The following is a 17,403-nucleotide window of genomic DNA, read 5'->3' as shown; positions in this document are numbered from 1 at the left end:
ATCTCCAGCCCCTGAGCCACATCCGCAGAGCCAGACCCCACGCGACAGTGTGAAAACCACCAGCCAGAGCGACAGGCAAAGAAGCCAGGCTGCTCTCGTCAAAGACCAGAGAGCTCCTCCCTTGGCAAAGACACTGGTGACCTCACATCCATCCTCGGAACTCCTCTGGGTATTTTCAATAAAATAATGCAGAATGCAAAGCACGGGCGTGAACGCATCTCAGGCAAATTGAGCACAGCGGAGAAACAGTGGAGACTAGAAAGAGCAAGAGGGATGTGTGGTCTGCAAGGCGTTGTGAGATGCCCAAGGGGTCTTGCTCTAGCTGTTGGTGCCCTGGGCTCATGCTTCCCCGAGGATCAAGGTAGCGACTGGAGGAACCTCTGAGAGACTGGCTTCTTCTCTGCTCCTCCTCTTTCCTCTCCTCCCTTCCATCTTCCCCTCGACCACGCATCCCCAACTCGGCAATATTTACTCGATGATTACGGCCAGAAACCGGGACTAAAGCAAAGGATGAGCGACACAAGCCACTGCTCCCACTAAGTTTACAGTTTTCTAGAAAAAAATGACATTAGATAAAAACGTATGCAGAAACTCAGGTGCTGTGGGAACACGTAGGCGTCTTCATCTACTCTACAGTTGCAGGAACAGCCTTCACGAGGAAGCGCAATGTAAACTCAGATTTAAGGGCGAGGCGAGAACGACAGGGCTGTGCAGGTGTGTGCGCAACGTTCCAGGCAGAGGGAACAGGACCCATCAGAGCTGACGAGGGAGAAAATCGGGGAAGACCAGGAGACACGAGGATACTGAGATTTCCTCCAGCTTTATGACTTCTCCACCACGCATCTTGTTATCCTAGCCTTTTCACGAAGCAATAAAACACTCAGAAGAAAATACTTAAGGGGTTTGAGCTGGTGCAGAAGTAGCAGGGTGGTGGGAGAACGAGAATTAACTTCTCCTTGACAGCCGGCTGGGGATACAGAGGAAACTGAGCGAGGGATCACAGGGCGTCTGACTCGGGGAGAAAAGTTCATATCACGGCGGAAATAAGGAGAAAACTGGAATTTTTTCCATGGCTAGACACTCTCCCCGACACCCCCCAAAAGAATAGATTACAAAGACAGGGAGGGTACAAAAATATTCTAGTAATTACCCACTTCCAGATGACGGTCAGATTTTCTCTCATACGCCAACTCCCTTCCACTGGGAGTCTGCTCGGATGCCGGGCTGGGGAGGCACCCTGAGGCCCGAGGTCAGCAGGAAGGTGTGTGGTGACCTAACGCCAGAGCTGGCGAAGGGGACAGGGCAGCACGCCCGCCGTGGGTCTGCCGGAGGAATCCAGATCACCGGGGGCCGACCGAGCTGAGGAGACGCTCCGGCTTGCGGGCCTGTGCGGCTGCGCCCGCGGGATCACCTGCTCGTCTAGAGACTCTGCCGTGTGACGACTCTCTTAGGAACGGGGCACGATGCGATGCAGGGAGCAACAGACGGGGCAGAAGGTTTGCTGAGTGTTCTGGGGCGCCTCGGAGCCTCAGCGTTCTCACCCACGACCTCTACAGACCCAGGTGTCGCTGAGTCCAGCTCTGATCACCTCTGCGCTGTCTGACCACAAACAGAGCATTTCCCAGACCAGTGGGCGCAGGCTCATCGGTATCCACGCTCCCCGCTTCCTAGCAACAGAATCTTCCGCCTCATCAACTGATTCTGAACGCGACACATACAGCCATGCGGTTTAAGACTCTCTCTCCCCTCCTTCCTTCTGTGTAGTTGTGGCCACGTGACAACGTCCTGACCAGGGACCTCATGCAACCTCTGCATCACTTGCCTCAAAGGGATCGTTTGACTACCAACTTCCCTCTTTCTTCTCCCTGAGGCCTGAAATGTGAACAGGGCACCGGTGAACCAAGTTTGACCAGACAGACTAACACAGACACTAGAAGGGGCTGATGTTAGAGCAACAAGCTGCCGTTCCAGCCATCCCGCAGGGTGGAGCTTCCTCCCTCACCGGGACGGGCTGCCTACCTCTGCCCTGGGACGGGGGACAGAAACAAACCTCTTCTTGTCTGAGCTGCAGTGTTTCAGGGTCTCTCTGTTCCTGCAGCTTAGCCAAGACCCAACTAATTTACAAACTCAAGTGCCTACAGGGACCGGAAGGCAGTGTAAATCGAAGAATCATCTAGGAGAGGATCGCTCAAGCCCAGACACAAGACCCGGTCTCAGGTGGAGACCGCGCGCAGCCCCGTCCTGGCTGCCACAGACGAACACAGCGAGAGCTTCCAATTCTACCAGTTTATCAAGACGTCCGGATTCTCAAGTGAAATATTCCAATTTCTTAAAATATTGGCAACTAATCCAAAATTAAACAAAACAAAACTGCAGGCTAAGCAAAAACGCCTCTGTAACCGAGTCGCACCTGTGACTGCCGGTCAGCGACCTGTTCCAGAGTATGAGACAGCATCGACGTAAAATGCACACAGACACCATCACCAATGACTTCTTTGAAAAACAAACAAAAAAAGAAACTGCACCACATTCAATGTGTACACTGCCAGGTATACCTTGATATCAGAAACATTAAAATACAAAAAAAAATATTTTTAGGATTGAATAAATTTGATATGCTTTTTAGGATACAATCCTAAATATGAAAATATCCCAGCTGATGATAATGGAAATGTGGGCTAATGAGCCAAAACTCTTCTGCAGGTTCAGCTCTGCAACTGGAGGAAGCTGGACAGCTCATAGACTGCCTCACTGTGGCCCAGCAACAACAAGGGGTGATGAACTCACATACCTCCCCCCACCTCTGTCTGTGCTTTTAATTGTGGCCTTTCACATCTTTTCTGCATCTGAACGTGTGCAGCCACTCAAAAAGATATGTTACAGTGAATTTATTCCTTGTTATTTGAACTTAATAATTACGCAAATAAACGCTCAGCATGAACATATTTAGCTAACAATTTGAAGAAGCAATTTCAGTCCCAGTACCACACATGACCCATTGCAATCATCAACGGTAAACTTAACTGACGTCTGAGCTACAATGATGCGGAGGAAAACATTTACAGAGTCAACACCTGCCCCAAATGTCTAAGGACGGCCACACGGCTGAGCCGTCTGCTGCGGCTCTTACGTCAACAAGTCGGAGCTCAAACACAGCGTGAGGGAGGGGAGGCCGGGAGCCAAGGAGAAGCCTCCAGAAGGCCCCCCAGTTCCCAGGGTATGACGCTCCCTGGCTGGCTGACCAGTGTTAGGGTCGGGGGCGGCTGCAGGGGTCTGTGGGAGCCTGCTGCCCCCGCCGAGGTGGTCACCTGAAGGTCCCGTCAGAAGGCCCTGAGGGCCTGGAGATGAAGTGTCTCACGCTGGACCAGTCCCCAGGCCTCCTTGCACCACCCAGACCACGATCAACCTGTTCATCTTCAAAATGACCCAAATTATAGGGGGATTAAAGTATTTAAAATTGACTTTTCAAAATGAGTCATATGACTTAAATCCTAGACACGAATAAGGAATCCCCAGTTTGTTTCCTTCTGCTGAGAACGTTCGCTCCATCTAAGGGAGCTTGTTGGTACGTCTGACTCTAAGCATCTGTCCCGAGGGAGGAACACAGAGGCGGGCTCACACTCGGCTTCTGACTTTTTCATTATTTCTAAGTTTACACCAGACGACTCTGCACTTTTGTTTTAATTTGTTGGGTGTTTTTTTTTTTTTTTTTTTTTTTTACCTCTTTATATATTCCAGTGCATTCGTAGTAATCTCTGGAGGGGAGGCCAAGTCGAGGTTGGTCGATCTATAAAAACACGAAAGAAGAAAACAGCCACTCAGGCGACACAGGACAGTGGGAGGGGACACTGCACGCCCGTGCACGTGAGCGAGAGCCGAGGGCTCCTGCTGCCTGAGGGGCCACTCAGACTCCGATGAACACAGTCAGGAAGCTGTTTCCACATGACTTCTAAGCGTTAAACTGATGGGTAGTTAGATAATCTGGCAGATTTGAGGAAAACCAAAGAAAACCCAAATGAAAGTACACTGGGACGGATTTTAACGCAGAGCAGAAGGTGGAGGTGAACAAAACACGTCTGGATCCAGGACTGAAGAGTCTCCGGATCTCACACTACAGGACGTTCCCCTTCCTGAGGTTCTGCTATGTGCTCCCCTGGGGACAGTCTCCTCCATGCCCATCCTTAACCGGGATGGGAGAAAATGAAGGTGAAAACCTCCAGGTGACTCGAGCACTTTGCAGCTGGTGGGAATCTCCCAGAGATGCTGTGAGACCCTCTACCCCAGGGGTGGGGACGCCTCCTTGGCTCTCCGCAAGGCTGCCCTGCCCAGGACCCAGCCCCCAGCCGAGACTGTGGAAGGAGAAACCGCTCGGCTCTCGTGCGTCTGTTCTGCCCTCGATGCCCAGTGAGGGCACCTGGACACTCGCGGCTCTGAGAGGTGGTCTCTGTGTGCTGCATGGGGAGAAGGGTACAGGGGCAAACCAGAGCGTTCATGAGTTAAAGCAAGGATCCCAAGGGCTGTAAAGAGCCAGAACACAAGGATGGAACCCAGAGGGCTGGCATGGAAGGGCCAGCAGGCATCCCCACAGGAAGGCTCTGCTCCTCCCACCTCCCAACCCTCCTTAGGGAACCCCTCCTGTGACCACAGGACTCCTGTGACCACAGGACACTGGCACTGGGGAGCTGGAGGAAAGGACGTCAGAAGGGAGGAAAGGGTCCATGCAGAAGAGAGCTGGGTTCAATCTTTCATGATTTCAATAAAAACGACCATAAAGATTTATGCAATGGTGACGTAAATATGACTCTGTGACCTGCAACTTTTGGTTTAGTTTCTTTTACAGGAGACCAAATAAAAGCTCTATAAATTTTTTAGTCCATTCCAAACATTCATTAAGTATTAATCTCGTCTTAGGTGACCATCTTAGATAAACCTAAATGAGTGGCTTACATTTTAAAAAAGAATCTAATAAAGCCATTTAAAAAGAATGGCATTTTGTTTACCTTAATCGAGAAAAAAGTACAGATGCTCTTTAGTAAGAACAAAATTGTGTTCAAAACCCCTCTTCTACATTCTTTTTGGAAGCAATTAGGAATTTCTGATTTCCAGATCCATGTTACTCATATAAACCAGAGCACGTTCCTCCCACAACCATACAGAGAAATCAGGGGCTTCCTCTAAGTAGGAGGGGCCTGAAGCCTTTACTTCTTATCGAGTCTTCTTTGTTAAGGGAGAAGGATCTACAACAGAGGTAGCAGAAAGGAGAGATGACTGTCTAAGACACAGCATTGAAAATACCTTCAAAATTGGGAACCAGTTAACCGAGACAGAGCGTGAGTGTATCACCTCCGTGCTCACGCAATTCAAGCGAGAATATGCAGTATTTCTAAACATCAACAATGGCAACATGTGTGCAAGTTTTACTACAATTTAAAGATAACTCCGGCCATTGGCCACACAAACTTACGTGAATTATATGGTTCATAGAATTCTTATCATCAGTGCCAACAAAAAAATTAATAATGACTTTTTTCCCATATTTAGAATTCAGTTGTGCAATAGACTTCTCAGCCGTCCAAGAAGTACCTAAAACAACGAAAGGTCAAGGACATCGTTAGAAGCTTTAGCACTGACATGAGACTATAATATAATAACAGATTTTGCATGGAAATTATATTTTTTGAAGAAGAAAAATGGCCTCACCGTATACTTGCTCCCAGTTTTCTGTCGCCACCGGCCAGTCGTAGATGTCCGGCAACAGTCTGAGGAGAGGCTCCCCGCCTCTGCTGTCGATCACAGCTGCGGAGACAACGAAGACCCGTCGTTACGGGGTCCATGCGTCCCCGGCTGGCACCCTCCGCACGGGATACCCCGAGGGCACTTACATTCGTTCACACATGATCTGTACAGAGTTTTCGCTTTCTGCACTGCTGCTATATCTTCAGTTTTAGTTTCCTGAAGGACATCTGAAATAGGGCATTTAGTAACACACATCAGTATAATCACGCATTGGCAGCTGTGATTAACATTTTCAATGCAGGATCAGTAAAAACCCTGCTTGTGTGTATACATTCACTCCCCGCTTTGTCAAACCCTACAGGAAAAGCCAACCCCTCACAAGAGCACTGTTCTCGTGCACAACTGAGGGTTGGGATCATCCGCCAAGTTGGATGAAAATCTTTTTGACGAGCCTATCTTTTTTTGTGAACAGTGATGTGTACTCTGCTCTGCCATAATAACAGTTACTTTTTTGGAAATTGAGATTAAAAAGAAAACAGTAAGACAGAGGAATCTGGAATTTAATATAATAGTTTTCTCAATGGCTGGAAAATAATTATCTCTGTGTGATTGTACTGTTCGTGCTCCAAACGAATTGAATGAATTGTTCTACTTCTTCGGATGTTAGAAAATAGCAGAAATTGTTTTTCTACAAAGTAACTTCTGGAAGAGCCAGCCCTGGTGGTCTGGTGGTTGAGATCCAGTGTTCTCAGCACCACGGCCCAGGTTTGCTTCCGGGTCAGGGAACCACACCACCCGTCTGTCAGTTGTCACACTATGGCAGTTGCGTGTTGCTGTGATGCTGAAAGCTATGCCACTGGGATTTCAAATACCAGCCGGGTCCCCATGGTGGACACGTTTCAGGAGCTTCCAGACTAAGACAGATCAGGAAGGACCTGGCCACCCACTTCTGAAAAAACTGGCCAAGAAAACCCTATGAATAGCTGGAGCACTCTGACACAGCACTGGAAGGTGAGAGGACAGCACAGAAAGACCGGGCAGGGTTCCCCTCTGCTCTCCACAGGGTTGCAGGAGTTGGGATCTGCTCGACAGCACTACCCACCACAGACTTCCACGGGGTGGAGGATAGCAGATGACTAGACACGACTTTCTCAACTTCCAGGGAGAGTGTCTCAGCTGGGTTAGAGTAAATATACCCCAGGGCTGGGGTGGGAAGACATGGAGGTGCTGTTCAGTGACAGTTCTTTAATTTCTTCTTCTGCAAGGTGCGTAAAGACACCATCTCCGGAAATAGTAGAACTTTATTGTTTGTGCACCTACAAATGAAGGCAGGGGTGCTAAGAGATGTCACCACAGCCGTTTCAGTGTTTACCACCCCTGGAGTGACTCAGCGTGGTCCACAACACTCGGGTTATCTACTCTAACCTTTGTGACCAAGAGCTGTGTCCTAAAATGTGGATATATTAATAGAGAAATCTTTGATGCACAGACACAAACTCCACTAACCTTTCAGAACGACTTCCAGTTCATCTCGTAAAATGTCAAAGTTACCGTAGCGCGAGCTTGTCTCAGGGATGATGTTGCGTTTCAACCAGCCTCCGCAGGCGTACTTAAAAAAGTTTGCGCAGGGCTCGGCAGTGGCATCCATGTTTTGGATCAGTCGAGCAGCTGAAAGACCAGGGGAACCATGAGGTAAATCAGAGGGCGTATTTCTTAAGGAGCTTGGAAGGGGAAAAAGAGACATGCTCGTCTCCTTTATGATCAAGTCAACTGAGCTGATGGTCCTCCTTCGTCCTTACGTAACTGTCAGTCCAGGTGGCACGATGGACACTACCGGCACACGGCCCTCCTCTCCTTCACTCTAGACAGCGCAGGTTGGTTTTACTCTTGAGAGGCCTGGGACCTCCCAGGCCCGCACCCTACATCTCCCTCCCTCCTCCAGATGCTGAGGTTCTTGGTGGCTCCCATCCCAGATGAAAAGAGCACAGGTCCACCCTGGCCGTCCTGGGCCGGGGTTAACAGGCTTCACTGAGAACTCCAGCTGCTGACTCTGCCCTTCAAGATGCTGTGACTTCTGAACGTCTCTGAGACTCCAAGGGTGCGGGGCTGGTAATGGAGTTTATCATTTTAGTAAAGATCTGGAGTTCTAGTTATTACTTCTTGGACCTTGCTTACAAAGTTTTTACAATTCAAATTTGACATCCAATTTGCATTTGTTTATGTAGAGTCTGCCATTATAAAATTGGCTGTAAACTTGTGAGTTTTTCTCACGTCCACTCTTTTATCTTTGGGAACTAGAATGAAAACAAAAATCAACTAACACAGAGTATTTAGAATACGCAAAACACTGACTGTGCCGGTACTGCAGCTGATAGAAAGATGCATAAAACACACATTACTATCGTTGAAGAGAAAACTATCACGTACAAGAGGCCCAACGCCCACAGTCTCCACACCCCAAATAAGCAGATAACCCTCCCCATGCTCTTTCTCATACAAGTTGAACTGCTTTGCCATGAAAACAGAAGAGCAATTGGAATTCATCTGTCTCAAGCGAGTGTAAGTTCTCAAACGAGCTTTATGAAAATACTTCACTTTCTGAGTACATAAATTAATCAATTAACAATGTCAAACAACTGCTGAGCTGTGTGGATCTTTTCAACTTGGAATGGAAATCGTTTCCAGCTGAGCCTCCAGCCCCCACCTGTGACCGCCTTCTGGACCCATGTGCTGGGCTCCATCTCGGGCTCCAGCTCTTCCACACCAGGCTCCGGCACCTCCAAACCAGCCCTCTCTGGGCGTCTGACTTTGGTGGACAGCACAGTCCGTATCATGGCTTCCCAGGCTGAAGCCCTGGGGAGAACTCGCGCTTCTCCCCCCCACCCCCACACACTTGTCAGTCCCTCCTTCCCTCTTTTCTATACTCTTTCCATGATCAGTGTCAACCTAGTTTACATCTTCCTTCCCTTGACTAGAAGCCACCCAACTACTCATCTTGCTACCGATGTCTCTCTACTTTCATACATTCCACACATCTTTCACATATTAAACTTCCCCAAATATCCTTTTGCACAGGCCATTTCCCTGCTCAAAAATGTCAGTGGCTTGACATTGCACAGGTTAAATGACAAACTCTTTCACTTGGCCTCTAATCTTTACTAGACTGATCTTTACTAGACTAAACTCTACTGGACTAATCTTTACTAGACTGATCTTTACCAGACTAAACTCTACTGGACTAATCTTTACTAGACTGATCTTTACTGAGCTCTACTAGACTGATCTTTACTGAGCTCTACTAGACTGATCTTTACTAGACTAAACTCTACTGGACTAATCTTTACTAGACTGATCAAAAGGCTCCCCCTTCTCTGTTTTCCTCTCTGTGTTTTTACACAAACTCTCTGCTCCCACCAGATGGCCTCGCTCCACGTGCCACACTCCTGTGTTCCTGCCCTGTGCCTTGGCTTCCCTGCCCCTCAGCCCACCCTCTCACTCCTCCTCCCATTCTTTCCAAATTCTACCCACCATTCAAGGCTCCCTTCAGCCCCACCTCTTCCCTAAAGCTCTCGCTGCCTCCTCACGAGCCACCTGCCCCATCAAATGACTGTATTCGGTTTCTGCTGAGAGACACCTTGGGGTTTTCTGTGTCTGTAACCTGGACCATGTTGCCTTGTCCCCTCCTAAGATATGTTTTCATTTTTTCATGTTGAGAAATTTGGGCATTTTCAAGGCTCAGTTCAAATCTTCCTTCTTCACGAAGGACAGTCCAGGCAAAGCCCGTACAGCTGGCATCACATTCAGTTTTTGCTGGAAAACCCGTTATCTCCCAGCCTGGTTCTGGTAAGGAGGGCATGTGTGCTCCAGGTCTCACAGAGCCCAACATGGCGCTCGGTCAAGACTTGTCAGGAAAAACTCCAACCTGGAACCTCAGGCAAAGATCAGGAAAGCGATCCAGAAAGGCCAGAGAGATAACAAGTAATTCCCTGGAACAACGGAGAAAATGAAGATATGATGACAGGGGACGTGAAAATAAACACCCTACGTACGTGGAGGATTAGCACATAAAGTGAAAAACCAGAAAATTGGAACCCAAAGAAGGGCCAGCTAAAGACATTCTGAGCGCACATTTCTAGCAATTTATGTAGCTCCTGTCTTTTAAAATACTTTAAAAAACTTAAACTGCATGTTGCAAAGGCTGCTGCCGTTTTGGGAGCACTTCTATCATCTTCCTTTCTCTGGGGAAATGGTTCCTGCGCCAACACCACAAAGGGCACCACCCTCCCAGCGGGCAGAGCGGTGGACGGGCGACGGGGGAGGAGAGTGAACAAGGACAGCAACGAGCAAGTCCCAGCGAGGATTTGCACATGCCACGTGTCCTTCACAGCATCCTAATAAAAGGGAGGAGCGGCTGCAGGTTTACGCTCCTGAGTGGGAATCCCCGGGCCGTGGGGACCCTCTGTTCCTCCCACGTCCCCCACAGGAGACAACGGCCTTCCCCGTGGGCAGAACACCTCACCTGAGACTCAGCACAGCTAAACTGCTTACATCTGGACCACAAACCCAAGAGGCAGCATTCCAAAGGTCTGTGAGGCGCACGCGGACAGGAGAGGGGAGAGGCAGCTCGGGACACTCCCCCAGAGTAAGGCTCCCTCTCACCCGGGAGTCACGGGGCAGGCGCTTCCAATCACTTCAAAGCAAGCTCTCTGTTCTGATGACTGTTCGGGGCCACGGCCAGCAAGTCGTGGCCTAGCGCCTCTGTGCTGGATCTTTGATGGCCTCCCTTTAATCTCTTATCGCGGGTCTGAGTCCCGTGGGCACCTCATCCTCCGGACCTGCTCTCTGCTGACTTTTCTTTGAAGTCAGCGGTAGACTTGCGGGCAGAAGGGCCGCAGGAAACAGCCGCATGACTGTCAAACGGGCTGTGATTGTTTTTATAGTTTGTGCTTTGTTTTGAATTACGTGGCCTCTCCCCAGAGCCACACCTGGCTCTTCAGATGTCTGCTTATCTGTGGGTCTTCTGAGTAAACAAAGGTGGTTTAACAACAAACAGAATTATTCACCTTCATAGGCAGACACAAGAAACGATGCAGCAAAGACAGATGTGTTGACGGAGAACGCTGTGGAGCAGATGTTTGCAAAGTGAAAGAAAGAATGCACCATGGTTTGTAAAAATCTGTACAAAAGCAGAGAAAGTTGAGCAGGCATTTATTCACAGCAGCTGTGTCTGGGTGGAGGGATTATTGGTGTGTTGAATTTTGCATTATTTGCTTATCTTTATTTTCCAATTTGTATTAGATGAATATGCATTGCTTTTGCAAAAAGAAAAAAAGTTTATTTTTAATTTACGAAAATAGTCACATAAAGACAAGAAAAGTAATCTTCTGTTAATAATGAGCTTACTTCTTACGAATGGCAATCCTGAATGTTCTAGGCTGATAATAAGTGACATACCATTTTTTCCAAACTAATCTTCTTGTAACACTCTCCCAACTTACTTGACCGTAGGAATTTAAATACGAGCTCAGCCACCATCTGGGAGGTTATTAATTACTGTTTTCATTGCAAAGGGTCTGCTCTGTGGCTATGGATTAGGAGACGCCGTATAAGCTAGAAATGTGGGGGCGGGGGGGCTTAAATGAGGCAGACCTGTTTTGAATCCCTGCGGGTCACCCCTTTTTGGTGGAACAAGATGAAGAAATCTCCCCAGGATCAAGCAGCTAGTAGATGATGGAGCCTCAGGATGGGCTCTTAGGCGTGTGGTTTCCAGCCCACCCGCTTGCTCCCCTCCAGACTTTGGCCACAGCAGGTGCCGTGGGAGAAGCCCCCTCTGCTGTTCTCTTTCCACTCCTTCTCAGTCGTCCTTCATTTTCCTTTGCCCAGCCCTCTTCTTTACACCTTCTCCTCCCGGCCACTCCATCTACTGCACAGCTTCCCGCCTTCCCCAGGGTCAGCCTCACCACCAGCACCCACTGCTGGGACAGAGGTGGGAGAAAGCCTTGGGACCGGGAGGGTCTGTGGGGCCAGGAAGAAGGATGGGGAAAACCAGATGGACTCTGCACAGCAGGGCAAGCAGACAGGAAGATGGCATGAAGGCCATTATACTCAAGGCACATCCGGGGGGCGTCTCCTGGAGGCGGACGTGCCTCAGGACTCTGCCCACCCCGGCGTGGAGCAGAGCACGCTGGATCGTGGAGAGGGACAACTCTCAGCGATGCATTTTAGCGAAGTCCTTTCAACCCTGCTAACAACGTGAATCATCCTGAGGCTTTTCAGCATACGGATCCCAGGACCCACTCCTGACCAATTAAACCAGAACCTTTGGGGCGGTCCAGGCATTTTTTCAAGGCTTCCTGAGTGGCTCTAACGTGTGGCCAGGGGAGAAGCACCAGGTTAGACAGGAGAGAAGCATGGAAGCTGAGGACGGAGAACCCACATCAGAAGGCAGAGATGTCCCCATCCGTAGATGAGTCCGCACATCTCGTCCTGCCTTTCCACGTGCCAGCGTGAATGGCGCACGTCAAGACACCCGTGTCTCACAGTGCGCTCCATCCCAAGCCCATGCACGGCCCTGCAGGGCACCACATGTGCGGCTCCCATGCAAGCCGGCTCCCCCAGCCGGCCCCTAAGCTCCGCTGACTTTGCCCCACCATGTCCTGCCCCGACCCCGTCCATGACCAGTTTCCTCCTAGCAGGGGCCGTGGGATGTGGGGAAAACGCCTCTCTACCTCCGCCACTGTCTGAGAGGGTCCCAAGGAGGGATCCCCGGGCCTCAGGGGACAAACACTCTCGGGTTTCACTGCCTCGCCTCCTTCTCTCAAGAACCACAAGGACCAACTGGCCAGTCCCGGGAGATCACAAGAGCAAACGCTGCACTGGATTCAGAATCACTTCGCTTCTCCCACGGCCCTTTGTTGGGGGTGTTTTTGTGGAGCTTGACTTCCTGCTCCTTTAAGATAAGCTCTCTCTATCTCCGGGGGCTCCTGGCCTCACAGGCAGCAGACTTGAGGACAACTGCTCCACCAGTTGCCAGACATGATCAGACGGGTGGAATTCCAGCTACATGGAACCCGCTACACGTCTGCCTGGAGAGGAGGCAGTCCTGGGGGTGCCCGTGAGCACCAATGGCCTCTGTGCCACCAGGGACCCCGCCATCCATCCCTGCTCCCCAACAACATCAACAGTTTGCCAACTGAAAGCAGGATGGCTGGCACTGGACACTAGCTTTGTGCTGTGGCACTTTTTGTGGGTTTAATTTTATCTAATGTTGGTCCATATTTGGTAGGTCACTGATGGTTTCCTGTGAGAAAGAATTCATCGGAATCACAAAACAAATACAGTTGGTTCTTGTTATTTGCAGGAGTTTGTTCTAAGGTCACCACTTACACTGAATTAGCAAACACTCCATCACTGATGGTTGGGGAAACACAGCGTTCGGTTCCTATGAGCCTCTGATCACAAGATCTTCATCAGCTTGCTGATACATCATCTTGCTTTATGTGTGTTTCCTTTTAACTTAGAGACATCTATTTACTATACATCACTGATTCACTCAGAGTGAACTCAGCCCACAGCACAGACCTCCTGCCTCAAGGAGGCCCACCTGACACACGTCTGTCCGTAAGCCCATCACACCGTCTCGTGCTGAGGAACGTAGACAGCACCTCAGCCCTGGGCCTGGGAGACATTTTAACAATGAAATCACCAACAAAAAGCACAAAAAATGCGAAAATCGTGGCACCAACTAGACCAAAAGAGACTCTTGCTTAGTGTCCTTGTCGGACCTCAGCTGGGTCCACGCGTGTGGGCGGTTCAAGTCTTCCACCCACCAGCACTCGTCTGTGCCTGTCTGCACCACAAGTGTTGAGTTTGGGGGACAAATAAATTTCAGCCAGTAGGCGAATTAGTAACTAGGGGATTCACAAATCATTAGGATTGTCGATATTTTTGTCCATTTTATTTTGAGGTTTTTAGAAACATCCAGGAAAATGAACAAAGCAGGTAACAAAATTAAGTGGGAACTGGACCCAAATAACCTCTCAGTCACGACTGGACTGACATCTCTGGCCACTCTGTGGTTCAGGGTCGAACACTAAATAGGTGGGCGTCTATGTACAACACGCACCACACATCTGGCTCCCGGCAGAACCTATTCACTGCCTCTTCCTGCTGTGCATGGAGTGAGGTTTCCAGAACGATCTATGAGCACAACTGCTGTTGGCTCGTTCTCCTCGAATTGCCTGAGCCGTTGGCTTTTTGACCCAACCTCACAGCTCTTCCATTTCAGTATCTTAAAATCACGATGACCGGCCTGGCCCGTGACTGCCCTGGAAGTGTCCAGAAGCGGCCCTGGGTGCGAACGCTCTGTGAAGACCGCAGGACGCCCATTTCTGACCCAACCTCCAGTCCTAACAGACACTAAGCCCAAAACCACTTCTTAGGAAATTTGTGACCATTTAGAAATCTCCTCTGACAACATTCTGAAAGCACTGCTGACCTCACTCCCTGCCGCCCCCCGGCCCCCATGACCAAAACCAAGCCTGAGGCAGGACGTCTGGAAGATCAGGAGGAGATGCAACGCAATCACGTCTGTCACAGAGACCCCATCCAAGGCAGCGACGCGGAACCCGGTGAAGAGAAGACGGCTAGAAACCAGCACACAGACTAACACTAATAGAAACCATGGTTTTCATTGCAAACATTCTGGATTCTTCCACAATCCACTCCTCACTTTTAGATGAAACCCTGTCCCCAAATTGCTGGTGACCCCTTGGTTGAAGGGGGGTCGAGTGTTACCCCCAACACTGAGTGTAACCTAGACAGCTGGTTTATCCTTCAATTCAAACTCTTTCTGTCAGCCCCTGGGTCAGTTCCGGCAAAGCTGAGGTCAAGTCTCACCTGACCTAGCTGGTCACCACCAAGCGAAGTGGTCACTACACAGCAGTCCAGAAACTGCACGCGCACTCACACCGAGATCTGCGGGAAGCTTCCAAGCACGGCGACACCACCCTCAAGCAAGGAGACGCACTCTGGTGTTCTGGCTTGAGGAGTAATCAGTTTATAACTGTATGTCATTTGTACACGGGGCCAATTAGCCCTAAATGCACAGGCGCGCACACACACATGCACACACACAGCCCATGACCAGTGAACCTGGAGTCCATTCACTATCAGACACAGAGAACGTAAACTGGAGGATTTTCTTTCAGGTTCAGGAATTTGGTCACGTGATAACAACAGTAACAGAAGCCAACGCTGACACGTGTCAGGCATCAAGCACTCACTTCATGCTAGCACTTCCCTAAATTCTTCAATATTTGCTCTCATTTGACTTTATATGCTAACTATGTTTTGTCCCCATTTTAGAGATGCAGAAATGGACGGGAAGTAATTTGTACACATGAGGTCACACGGTTGGCAAACAGAAACCTGAGGTTTGACCCCAAGCAACTTGGGGGCCAGAGTCCGAGCATCTTAACTATCACGCTAAACTGCCCCACTGGTTTTAATTACTTTTTCCCTTACAATTACTCTATAAAGAAGGACATATTACTTCTATTGTAAGGAAACCCAGGCACACGGTGGCAACAAGCCAAAGGTCACCAAGACGACTTTACACAGAGCCCAGGTCCAATTTCGAGCTGATGCTTTTTCTGCCATGACTCCAAATAACATTAAAAAACAAAGAACATTAAAAACTTTCAGGAGCTCCACAGAGAGAGGGAGAGAATCCAAATTAAATTACACAGCAACCACTGTTTGTTTTTTCTGATGCTCGATTAAGATTTTAATTGCTCCATAATATGGGTATAGCTACATGAATTTTTTCACCTCATTTGGCCCTGGATTTTAGAACTTGTTGAGACAATCACAGAAATCTCAGCTCCAATGGACCCACAGTGATGATCTCCAGTTGGCTCTCCCCAAATCAGAGACATTCTTCAGCCTGATCTCGGCCCATTTAAACAAACGGCTCACAGCCAAGGAAGGACAGTCAATAATCTTCCAGTGGGGATTCTCCGAAATTCACAACCCAAACACATCCCATCAATAAACGAAAGCCCTGAAGCAGTGTTACAGTTAAGTTAAAGTGCCGTAAGTCTAAAAATAATTTTTCTTTTTCAGGTCCAATTTGCATTTTGAATCCCAAAAGATTCTTTGCTAGCAAAAAGCTATTAGAGATTATACTGCCACTTAAATACAATATATCACTTCAAATAAGTTATCAGGGCTACGTGTTGATCATAATGTTAATGAATAATAATGTTCCTCTTTTAAGGAAAGATGTAGAAGGTTATGAAAAGACCCCACTGCTCCCCCAGTCACTCTCGTCAGGTGGATCCCAAGCTCCCTGGACACTGGTGAGTTTCTCTGAAGAGGAAGCAATAAGATCACACACCCAAGTTTCTCCCGTTCAAACATTTTGTTATTTTGGGTCATGCTTTGAACAAGAATAACCAGGCCGACTTCAACAATACGTAATTACCGAGAGAAACTCGAAACATCCTGCCTTCGCCTCCATCTTGGTTAGGGAGCGGCGCAAAGACATGACAGCGGGAGGATGAGCCGGGTCAATGGCGCTGCCTACACTGGAGTCAAAACCACAAAAAGCCTCTTATCCAGGGAGCACCATCAAACTCAGCGCGTTTACAAACCAAGCACTGAGCTGACATCAGCCACATTGGGCTCCACGTGTTTACACTTTTTAATGAGTAAATAGCTCTTTTCTATTCTAGAAGACTCATAGGATTAAGATAAATCATTTTCCTTCTCCAAAAAGACTTTCTCTTCGTGGGGCAAGAAAAGACTCTGAAACTTTTCATTTCATTTCAACAAATGTTTTCAACAACGCCTGCCTGTCGGACACTATTTGGAACTGCACATACCATGGCAGATAAGCTGATTCTGCCCTCACAGAATTGGCAGGTTTTCTTCTGAAACAAGCCTGTTTCTTTCACACTGCACGTGAACTCCTGGAACAGAACTGCACCTAGACAGGAAAGGCGGCTGCGCTTAGTTCTCATTTTCAATGACCAGACTCACCCAGTCTCAGCTGACAAGCAAAGCTCCTATTTTGTGTGTTACCTTGGGGTTGGGAGTCACCCGCAGTGGCTTCTGTAAATGAGCGTACGCTCGTGCGTGTGAGCTGACCAGGAATCTGAGTGGGCGGGCTACGAATGGAGCAACTGGGGACAGGGGAGCCACGGAGGACAGCGCTCAGAAAAAGCAACTCAGCAGGTAGTGGTGTCCAGGAGGGCACAGGGCTCCGTTAAAGGAGAGCAGAAACGAGTTCCCGAGAAGGGAGAAGCTCCAGAGCACGGAGTTGGAAAAGAAAGGGCAGAAGTGGAGACTTCGGTCCTAGAAAGCTGAGAAATGACTCCAAGCGTGCTTGCAGGTAACCCGCAGAGGACAGAAGCACTGACACCTGCAGGTGCACCCTCACCCCAAGCACGGCTCTAACCCAGCACACTGCACGGTGAGCGGTCCATAAGAAGCCTTCGTCCTCAGTTAAGGCCTCTTACAGCAAATCATCACCATCGGTTACTTCAAAGCTTTAGAAACCACACCCGTACCGCACCAGAATCTGAAGACATGGTGACTCCAGCTTCTTTTTCCTGTCAACACTTGAATTAAAAATGACTTCTATTGTTCATTTAAAGTTAGGCG

The 17,403-nt window shown here is 48.9% G+C and overlaps 1 protein-coding gene across 11 annotated transcripts in view; it reads right to left on the bottom strand.

Annotated features, from left to right (window-relative positions):
* Positions 1 to 17,403, bottom strand: part of MME (membrane metalloendopeptidase) — a 133,671-nt gene that overhangs the window by 47,269 nt on the left and 68,999 nt on the right. For all 11 annotated transcript variants that reach the window (XM_008521004.2, XM_070577675.1, XM_070577681.1 and 8 more), the window contains exons 4-8: positions 7,243 to 7,404; positions 5,883 to 5,963; positions 5,701 to 5,796; positions 5,465 to 5,583; positions 3,722 to 3,787 (exon numbers count right to left, since the gene is read on the bottom strand). In XM_008521004.2, coding sequence (XP_008519226.1) covers positions 3,722 to 3,787; positions 5,465 to 5,583; positions 5,701 to 5,796; positions 5,883 to 5,963; positions 7,243 to 7,404 — 524 coding nt within the window. The remainder of the gene's footprint in view (positions 1 to 3,721; positions 3,788 to 5,464; positions 5,584 to 5,700; positions 5,797 to 5,882; positions 5,964 to 7,242; positions 7,405 to 17,403) is intronic.

The sequence above is a fragment of the Equus przewalskii genome, chromosome 15 (assembly GCF_037783145.1).
Source record: "Equus przewalskii isolate Varuska chromosome 15, EquPr2, whole genome shotgun sequence".
Taxonomy (NCBI): Eukaryota; Metazoa; Chordata; class Mammalia; order Perissodactyla; family Equidae; genus Equus; species Equus przewalskii.
This window is presented reverse-complemented; position numbering and strand designations above follow the sequence as displayed.